General features: G+C 42.8%; 2 protein-coding genes across 5 annotated transcripts in view; one reads left to right on the top strand and one right to left on the bottom strand.

Moving 5' to 3' along the window:
• Positions 1-253: 253 nt before the first annotated feature.
• On the bottom strand, positions 254-3,305 carry LOC133491454 (ankyrin repeat domain-containing protein SOWAHB-like). The gene has a single exon (XM_061802581.1). The coding sequence runs from the start codon at positions 3,259-3,261 to the stop codon at positions 1,408-1,410; it is 1,854 nt and encodes a 617-aa protein (XP_061658565.1). The 5' UTR covers positions 3,262-3,305; the 3' UTR covers positions 254-1,407.
• Positions 3,306-3,335: 30 nt separating this feature from the next.
• Positions 3,336-10,327, top strand: part of septin8a (septin 8a) — a 35,437-nt gene continuing 28,445 nt past the window's right edge. The window contains exons 1-2 of one of the 4 annotated variants that reach the window (XM_061802585.1): positions 3,336-3,450; positions 4,422-4,564. In XM_061802585.1, coding sequence (XP_061658569.1) covers positions 4,535-4,564 — 30 coding nt within the window. In that variant the 5' untranslated portion in view covers positions 3,336-3,450; positions 4,422-4,534. Of the gene's footprint in view, positions 3,451-4,322; positions 4,565-10,327 lie in introns of those variants that run through there. The other 3 variants (XM_061802582.1, XM_061802586.1, XM_061802587.1) reach the window with 3 other exon arrangements.

The raw sequence follows: 10,327 nt of genomic DNA, 5'->3' as shown, positions 1-10,327 counted from the left end.
TATATTTCATTTCCTTTAACCGTAAGAGCAGGAACAAGAAAGATTATTTTATTTAATAAATGCAATGATAGTATTTTCTCCTATTGCTGCCAAGCTTCTTCTGGAACTTGAAATTTCTTTTTCTGTCAAAGCCAAAGAAAAGCTACACTTCTTTTTTTTCCATTTCCATCCAAATATAGCAACATATAAATAAATCAAAACATTAAGTTGTTTATAAAAAAGAAAGATTATATTTGATAGTCATTTGAATTTGGTGCTGGAACAATTTAATATTTGTATTTATTTTTATTTGAAATAAATGATGAAATACATGAATCAATAATTCAAATATTAAAAGATATTAATTATTGTTGCCTGAATTTACTGAAGGTTGCAATTTATTTTATTTGTATGAAGTGATAGTGAAGTGAAGCAGTAAATATTTAATAGCTACTACTGATCAAAACAGAGCAACTGATTGATTTTTTTAAAATTGAATTTGACTTCTGTAAGAATACAAAAATACAGAAATACCCAAAACTAAATTATGTAATGTTGATCACATTCCCTCCCAAGAATCGTAAAAGAAAAATGTACAAAAAAGTTTGATCGGCACTGAAATCATATATACATAGTCTCCAGACTAGTGCACATGCCTTCATGTTATTATTTCCCAATAAATTCTAATCAATCATGACTTCTTCCTTGTTCCATGCCCCAACAACATTCTTGGTGTAAGTATTTCCATCACGCAAAGTTATGTTAGGACAGATCTCTTTCATTTGTATTATCATGCATGGCTCCAGGGAGACGATGCCTTCAGGGACAATGAGTAACTGTGAAACACCCTGAGTCGAGCCATGTGAATCACTGCTGAATCGCATTCACATGTAACTCATACAACATATCCACAGAGGTCAGCCAAGGCATTAAAGTGCTAAATAAGTATTTCTGTTAGCAGGCTACTTCCTGGTTCATGACAAAAAACATGGACACATATAAATTATGACAGGGTGCTTCTATTGATACCATAGTTACTTGAAAATGAACCTGTTACTTTACTTTAATACAAATATTGATATTTGGTGGTAGCATGTCAATGCTGTATTAAAATGTGCGATAAGTGACAGATGGTATGTTATGATGTCGAGGATTCTTTTACTCTGTTACGATATTTTTAATGCTATGCCTAGTTTTGCGACAGCTATAATTTTGTCATTTTGTCAAAATAACTTATTAAATAAAAAATACATGGAAACAAAAAGACAGTAACAACTATAAAATAGGAATAAGCATAACTCAATTTGGGGTTTCCCCCAAAAATCTGAAATCGGGAAATTCACCAATCCTGTACCGTGACTACGTGAGGATTCTAATACGTGAATCCCGAGCAGCGACTTTGCAAGGGTTCATCTACTAGAAGGAAGTCTATGCGAAAGCATCCGAAGCAAGTCGCTGCCTGAAGGCCTTGTCGTGTCGTTGTTCCTGGGGCTGGTCCCCCAGCGAGTAGAAGGCAGGCCTGTGCTTGTGCTTCTTCCGCTGGGCCGACAGGTGTGGCTGGAACAAACGACTTATGGAATGCAGACCCTTGGAGAGCTCCGGGAACATTTCGGGCTCCTCAGGTCTGTGGGGGGCCCGCTGATATTTGGGTTCGCCCAGCATGTCTCTGATACTCTGCGCGGCGTCCGGGTGCAGGTAGTGGTACGCCCTCTTGCCGCCGTTGTCCCGGACTCTCACATCTGCACCGTACTCACCCACGAGCATGGCCACCACGTAGTCCTGCCGGTGCAAGGCGGCCACGTGCAAGGCCGTGTAGCCACCGTAGGTCCTGGCGTTGACGTCCACGGCAGCGCTGGCCTCCTGAGACGTGTCCAGGATCTTCACCAGCATCTCGCTGTTCCCGCACTTGGCTGCCCAGTGCAAGGCGGTGAACCCCGACATGAAGTCCCGCTTGTCGGCCAGCTGGCGGTCCCTCAGGAGGAGCCCGTAGACCTGGCTCCAGTGGCCCGAGGCGCACTTGACCAACCACTCGTGCTCCGACGGCTCCAGGGGCACCGCTGACGGGATTCTGGTTTCGTCAGATGCCTTAGCGGTCTTCGCTTTACTTCGGAAGGGATCCGCTTTAGGGGACTTGTCCAGGTCGGGTTCCTGTTTGGGCGCCTGGGTCCTGTTCATGGGGGGCATCCTCAGCGGTAAAGCGTACGGTTTTGGTCCCACATCCGCGTTCTGCCTCTGTTTAACACTCATGTCAAAACATTTGCTCCTCTGTAAGGCCAGCTCGAAAGGAGACAGATGTTCTGTGCGTCCTTGTTCCGATTTGGCTCTGCTCTTTGAGTCCCCTGCGGACCCAGGTAGACACTGCCCCTGATCACCTGTCTGTAAGGTGTCTTCCTCTTCCTTTCCAGCAGATCTCTTCAAGTTCTTCTCTTTCTGCTTGCATTCCTGTTCCCGTCCGGCATGTCTCTTTGCAATCACACCAGTCTCAGACGGACCCTGCTCCAGATCACCTGTCTGAAGACAGTTCTCCTGTTTCTGTTCAGGACAGCACTGCTCTGGATCACCCTCCTGTTGATGTCCAGCATGTCTCTTTAGGTGCACAACAGTCCCAGGGTGAACTTGATCCAGCCGCTCAACTTCCTGTTCCTGTTCAGCATGGCTCTTAAGATCCAGAACATTCTCACTTGAGCCCTGCTGTGGCCCACAAGTCTGTTCCTGTCTCTCACTTCCCTGCACATTCACAACAGTCTCAAATTGACGCGGTTCCTTTTTCGGTGGAGACTGATCCCGTTCCTGTCTGGGAAGTTTTTTCGTGTTCAAAACCGTAGCAACACATGTTGCAGTCTCAGGAGCATAGTGCTCATGCTCATGCTCACCTTCTTGCTCCTGTCCACAACATCTCCCAGTCTCAGGTAGACCTTGCTCACCTTTCTGCGGGCTCCCTCCCTCCTCCTGTCCAGCGTACCTCTTCGTGTCCACGACACTCTCAGGTGGTTCCTCCTGCGTGCCTCCCTGTTCCCTTCCAGCGGTCTGTCCCAGGTCCTGCTGCGTCCCCCTGGGCTGTTGGTAGGCCTTCTTGAGCAGCACGTACGGGGCGCCGTCGTCGCCTCGCCTCACGTACGCGACGCTGTTGACGAGTCTCTTGAAAAGTTCCCTGTTGCGAGCCCTCTCGTGGCGGTCGTCGCACTCGAGCGCACCTCGAAAGCTCTCCAGGAGCTCGGCTTTGCTCACACCGCCGCCCGCGGACACGAGCAAGGACACGACGCTCTCTCGGCTCAGCGACATGTTTTTTTGTTTTTTTTTTTTTTTCCTTCCCCAGGAACTAAATTAAAGAAAGGACGAGGCTCCCTTTCGTGTGGCGCCGTCAGTGCACCTTGACCGGCTCCTCCTCCTCCTCCTGCTGCTGCCTACCTGCGTCTTTACGTGACGTCGATTGAACGCGCAACTTTTGGACAACTTTTATTCTTCAAAAAGGTGTATTGGCTAATTCATAACATTCGTATAATTATGGTAATTTATGATTGCATTATTGGCTGTGCCGTGCGCATGAATGTGGCGCATCAGATATTCAAGTTCTGCATCTGTAACAGGGCATTATATTTTAATGGGTAAAAGTAGCAAACAAAATGGAACTGGCTTTTAAAATTTACAAGGTAAAAGCTTGAAATAAAAACACGTTTTAATCAAAACAAATAATCCTGATTTAATATTAAAATAAATCAAACTAGATTACATTTCTTAAAACATAACTTCTATTCGAAATCACGACTTTCCTCTTACTTCTGGATAAAAATAAACTGCAAGAAAAAACTTAAAATTTTACAAGATGCAATTAAGCAAAAAATATTCAATTAAAATTAAAGTATAAGAAACACATATCTTAAGTTCAAGCAAACTTTTTCATTAAATACAAATTAAATACAACTAACGTTTTAATTTTCATTCATTTTTCATTCCATTGAAAACAAAACAAAACAAAACATTTCGACATTAATATAGACACTCGAAAGTAATACATTTTGTAAACAGCGCAGAGTGCTTGTTGAAATATCGACTCGTGACATTTTTGTCCAGCTCCTGTCATCCCTTCCAGCTCGCACCGTCGTCACATTCTTACGTTAGCACTGACCAGCCGCCATGTTGGGACGGACCCGCTGAGACCGTCCCGTCCAAAGATGTCAGCGAAGCCCACAAATCTAATCAGCAAAGCCACATGTTGTTTTAAACGAGTCATTTTCAGATAAATAATGTTTAATTGAAGACGCGTGTAACTTTAAGTTATTTCTGTTTTAGATGAGTTGTTTTTTTTTTTTAATGTGAAAGAAGTACTTGAAGGCGTGTGCGGAACGCCCAAGACGGAAGTGGAGGGAAGGTTTGTCCAAACGACGCGGGAGTGACGTGTGCGTGAACGCTCTTGCCTCTTCTTCCTCCTGCATGTCAAGCAGAAGCAGCAGGCGAGCGGCATTCAGCGAGCGACGAGGGCTGCTCCCCTTTCGCCCGCCACTTCCCACTCACTCAGTCCGGCTCAGCACGCCCCAAACACCGCGCGTTCCTCACCATGGCTGCCACGGACGTGGACGTGTTTTCGGTGAGTACCCCCCCCGTCCCAGATATGTCTTTTCGTCCGTTGAAGCTCCCCTTGAAAAACGGTCGCGAGAGTGATTTATGGTGAATGTTAGCGGGAGTGTGGCTAAGCCTCTCCCCCGCCTTGGGAGCTTCCAATGTGGGGCTGTCTGTGTGGGCTCAGCTCACACCGTAGAAGTGTTCCGCGCGAGCAGGTTAATACAAACACATCACGCTTTTTTTTTTTCATCCCGCATTTGTTTTTTGGTTAAGTTTGCCTTTTTAATAGTGCCTATATGCTCGTACACCATATGGGTTTTATTGACGTGGGTGTTAAAAAAAATACTGCTATGGGATCCATGTCAAACGTGAGCTAGCTAGCAGGTATAAATGGTCCAGTTTTGCTTGGGACTGGCCCTAAAAAGCACGATAAAGACTCCTCCAATCTGATTGCCATGTCACCTTTCTGATTAACACCTGTCAAAATCTATCTAATCCGCTTCGTTGATTCGTATTGTGGGAACAAAAACCCAAACGAGGAGTTTTGTTGAGTATTTGTGCATGTCTCAGTTTGTCAGAAAAGACAGGAATGCATCTGAAATATGTCGACATTGATGCCAAGAAATCACCCAGTTTTAGCAGTGCATGACAGACTCATGCACTTCTTAAAATTTACAACTACCTGTTTGTGTCTTGTAAATATAGAACAGTGTCATAAAATAGGTTGGGTGAAATGGTGTTATTGTGAGAAATGTTAAGGAGTCACATCATCAGTGCGAATATCAAGTCATTATTTTACCAGAAGAAAGACTAATTGCATGAGAATAGTCCCAATTATTCTGAGTATTATGCAGTGTTGGGAAGATTACTCAATCACAATTACAATTTAGTAGTTTATTTCAATTGGTTTCTCAAAGTATTAAAACTACTGTAATTACACTTGATTATCATTTGATTAGTTCTCATTTTTTGAATGAATGCATCAACTGGAGCCTTGGATGTTTTGTCTAAAAATTGCATTAAAACCATAGGTTATTTTGAGATTAACTACACAATTTGCTCTTTACCGTAATATGACACTGATGATAAAACATAATGAAATGTAAACAGGCAGCGCGGTCGATCAGATTGAAAGCGTTGGCCTCACATTTCCAAGGTCCTGGGTTCAATCCCTGACCCACCTGTGTGGAGTTTGCATGTTCTCCCCGTGCCTGCGTGGGTTTTCTCCGGGCACTCCGGTTTCCTCCCACATCCCAAAAACATGCAACATTAAGTGGCCCTGCGATTGGCTGGGAACCAGTTCAGGGTGTACCCTACCTCCTGCCCGTTCACAGCTGGGTTAGGCTCCAGCACTCCTGCGACCCTCGTGAGGATAAGCGGCTAAGAAAATGGATGGATGGATGGAAATGTAAACACATCGGTTTTTGCATTATATTTTTACAATGTGCAAAACCGCTATAACATACCATGTTGACCTAATGATAAAATGTCCACAATTTAGACTTCTGTATGTCAACCCAGATATAAAATTCCACATAAAGTTAAAAAAACAGTTATTTCCATCACACTCTGTTCAAAAGTTTAACGATGAATCTTTTCAGAACCTCAAACTAATACACTGAACCACAAAGTCTATCCATCCATCCATCCATTTTCTTAGCTGCTTATCCTCACCAGGGTCGCGGTCACATTTAGAGAAACATGTCATGTTTGAGGCTATGGCAGGGCATGTGTGCAGAGAGAGCCAATCACAAGTATCAACATTTGAAGGAAATATGAAAAAAATGTCAGTGCTTTAGGGCCTTTTTTCAAACATTGGTAATCATGGAAATTTACAAAGCTAGTAATATAATGAATGAGAGTGACATACATTTTGGAACTAAACTGCATAATCTCATAACCTGAGCGGCACATAAGCAGTGGTATTTACGAGCGACTCAACTGAGTTTTTCAAAATTGTTGGAAGTTGCCCTTCATTTTTTTTTTTGTCTTGAGGCATCGAACTCAAGTCCACATCAAGCTGGTGTTTGACAGATTGTGAACATTTCTTCAAGAAGAGGCTTCCTTTGAACTTAAGTCCAAGCGTAACACAAACAGTGAATTGATTGAATTATTTGTGTGGCTTTGGAACTTTTTACCAAAAAAAAAAAATGTTACATAACATTTGACTTTTTTATTCATTTAATATAACAACTTTTTATTTTCCTACAATAACTTGTCTCCAACATTTTTTGTAACATTACGTGATCTGTACTGTTGTCATTTGGAACTATTTGAATTATTTCATTGTGTCGTGAATATAAGGTTTTGATGCACGCTTGTGGAGTGGACAGTAGGCAGGAGTGAGTTTGAAGGATAATGAGATTAAAGCAGAAGCTGTGGGCTACTCCCCCTTGTTTGTGCAACACGTCTTTGGAAAAGAGGAACAGGATCAAAAGCAGTGTGTGCTGCTGAGCTTCCAGCACACACACACACACACACACACACACACACACACACACACACACACACACACACACACACACACACACACACACACACACACACACACCGTAGTACTGCTGACTGCGATTTTGCAATATAAAATTGGGGCATTGATTATGGGGGGGAAAAATGCTGAGAATGCAGAGCAGCAGGCCAGCGGTAGCGGCTGCACAGCTGGGGCCCGACAGACTTCCCGTCTCTTTTTGGGAACTAAGTTAGACCATATTGAAAAAAAAAAAACCAATGCCGATGGTTTTAAAGGGCACGCGGCTATTGATAGGGCCGTGTTGTTGGCACACGTTGCGTAGCGAGCGTAGCTCCGGCATGATTTTGTAGGCCACATGAGGCGATCGATGCAGCCAATCACCCCGTGTTGTTTTCTCTCATTGATTTGAGCCGAGCGTGGGCCAATATTTAACAGCACGCTGCTTATTTAAAGAAGCCCCTCGAGGGATGTTTGAACACACAAAACATGTCAAGTTTGCAGAATAATGTGAGTCAGAGTTGCATTGAGGAATAATCAAATTAAACAGTAATTTATGCAGTTGTCTCATTCTTAGAAGAAGTCAATGGAGTAGTTTGGAAACAAAATATGGTGACACATTTGAACATAGTGGTGCCTCTTAATTCTAACGTGACAAAGCGCGTATAGTAATAACTGATTTTTTTTTTTTTGCACCCTATGTCTTTGAAGATTTATTGCTTGGTGTTTTTAGATGCAAATAATTCACACAAAGCAGATAAAGGTAATTTCAAACCCATTTTACATTGCTCTTTTAAACCAAAAAACTTAGAGATGATTTGATATCTAATAAAAGGACCTATACAGTCACTCACATTGGAAAAATGTACGGGTGTGGTCAGCCATGCTCACAGATAAAGTTGTGGGTGTGATTAGGGATGGGGTCTCAAGACCTTAAAATAACCTAGTGGATTAATATAACATAACTGTAAGTTAAAAATAAAATAAATACATAACTAAAATAGAAAACTAAAATTTCAAACTCAGAAGTGATAATTTCCAATTTCAGCTGATATGAGTAGAACATGATATAAAACGGTATTTAAAATTTTTCATCAATAATTCTTGATCTGACAAACTTTCTGAAGAAAAGTTAAATTCACTGGCCTGTCAAGAAATAAACATGAACGGTCTGTACCCGCAATGTTTTGAAGATGGTGAAAGGTCAGTTCAACATAATTGGCGTTAGTGGCAACAAGCTAACGATACCTGTCGGCAATCGTGATGTATTATTGTGGGGGGGGGGCACGGATCGTGCAACTGTCGTAAATAGGAGGCTGGCTTGCTAGAACGCTACTTTATGTGCATGCGTTCGACGTATTGGCCACACCTGAATCAAGCGACAAGGTGGATGATCGTCTAACGTCTTTTTTTTTTTTTTTTGTGGGGGGGGGGCATCACATTGCCTCGGGATCGAGGCAATGAGCACCCCTGGTGTAACTGAATTTCCTTTGACATGGCTCATTATCTTGATGACTTTTGACATAAATGCGCTCGCAGTATGTGAAGCAGCTCTGAACATGCTCAATATGGTTAACTTGCATTTCCTGTTTCCGGGTGAATACCAGTTGTTTTGGAGCGGGCTTGTTTAGTTAACGTTTATGAAATAAACACATAAATTAATGTCAAGACTACACAAAATAAGCGGCGTATTTCAATATAAATTTTGTTCTGCACGTAACAAATTTTACGTGCATGATTTTTCGTGCACGACTGAGCAGACTTGCGAGCGGGGTCACGCTCGTCAAATGTGAGTGACTGCCTATATATATGTACATGTTGAAAAAACTTCCACTAACAGCCTAGCCTAAATGCTGCTCCTCCCAGACATAAAAAGTTCTCCTTTCAGGGGAGACGAATCACTGCAACTCTCTTCCTTGACACCAATCTGCACCAGGGGTAAAACCGATAAGTGAACTTTACAACTCCAAATCAAAGTTTGACTATTGCTAATCGCCTGCTTTGGGCATGTCGTCTTTCAGTCGGACAATTTACATTTAACTCAGGAGTGGCGGCAGGGAACGAGGGCGGTGGTGCAAGCAGAGCTCTATCCCTGTCACCAAAATATTATGTCCATTAATGCACAAACGACTGTGCGCTAACAAGAACTTTATTCAGCATAGAAGTTGTATGACGCAGCAGCCAGCACTTTTTACGACTTGAAGTCAGTATATTTAGCTATCTTATTATTAATTGTCACTGAACCTCAACATGCTCATGTGCACCTCACATGCACGTTGTTTTTAAAGACATTTTTCTGATTTCACACATGATGATGGTTTGAACTTTTGCTTGAATTTTTATGCATATTATTTGCCTTTACAGAAAAAGTCAGTCCAAACCGTACGGCTTTAACCGTGGTCGTGACCCAGCCACACTTTTTGGTCCCGACCATACTGAAGTGCCGTTATATAAGAAAAAGCCCTCCAAACGTAGTCACCGTGTAGGGTGCTTACTGACCCTGAAGACCATTGTGTGTCTCTCTGTTAGGCATGCATGCAATCTGGAATTATCATCATGAACAACTTAAGGCAAGAAACGGTGGATTCATGCCATGCTACAAGATGCTTGCAACAGTCGTTTGCTCATATGGACTCAACACCAGGTCGTGTCTAATATGAAGATGAATTCTCAGACACATCCAAGTACTTAATTACTGAACACGTTTGGGCCAGACGGTATGCGCCGAATACAGGATGTAGTGTGTCCTCAGTGATGTATTGCGGTGCTTATAGAGCGAACATGCCACTAGTGCCTCGAGGCGAGCTTGTCAAAGTCGATGTTGTGCATGAAGAACGATATCCATGCTGCTGCCGCTATGTGATTGAGTAAATATATTTGTACAAAAGAAGTCACAGGGTCTCAAAAATCTAGAAGACCTCAAGATAATATTGTCCAGGAAATCTTGATTGAATGTACGTTTAACCATGCCAAACCCAACCCAAAAAAAACCCCCGAAATCCATCCATCCATTTTCAGAGCCGCTTATCTTCACAAGGGGTCACGGGAGTGTACTAAATATACAGTGCAAAAGAATCCCTTTTCTGTTAGAATCCCCCCCCACCCCTGCCCCATAGGAACTAATGGAAAAAAATCTGTTGGCCTTGGCCATCATCATTTTGGAGCTGGAGGCGCTCACACCCGATTGGTTCTCCGTCTTTGCGGACCTGCTGAAGAAAGCCCAGGTCAGAAAAAAAACAACTGCCCACGTGTCAATGTGAAGCGTTTCCATTAAAGGGGAAATCCACTGGTTTGCATTAACAATGTATCCAATCGGTCATG

This window comes from Syngnathoides biaculeatus, chromosome 18 (genome assembly GCF_019802595.1).
Source record: "Syngnathoides biaculeatus isolate LvHL_M chromosome 18, ASM1980259v1, whole genome shotgun sequence".
Classification (NCBI taxonomy): domain Eukaryota; kingdom Metazoa; phylum Chordata; class Actinopteri; order Syngnathiformes; family Syngnathidae; genus Syngnathoides; species Syngnathoides biaculeatus.
Note: the sequence above shows the minus strand (reverse complement) of the source record. Positions and strands in the feature narration are given on the sequence as shown.

Excerpts from the sequence above, each read along its gene's own strand:
- LOC133491454 (XM_061802581.1), bottom strand. The coding sequence starts at position 3,261 with ATGTCGCTGAGCCGAGAGAGCGTCGTGTCCTTGCTCGTGTCCGCGGGC.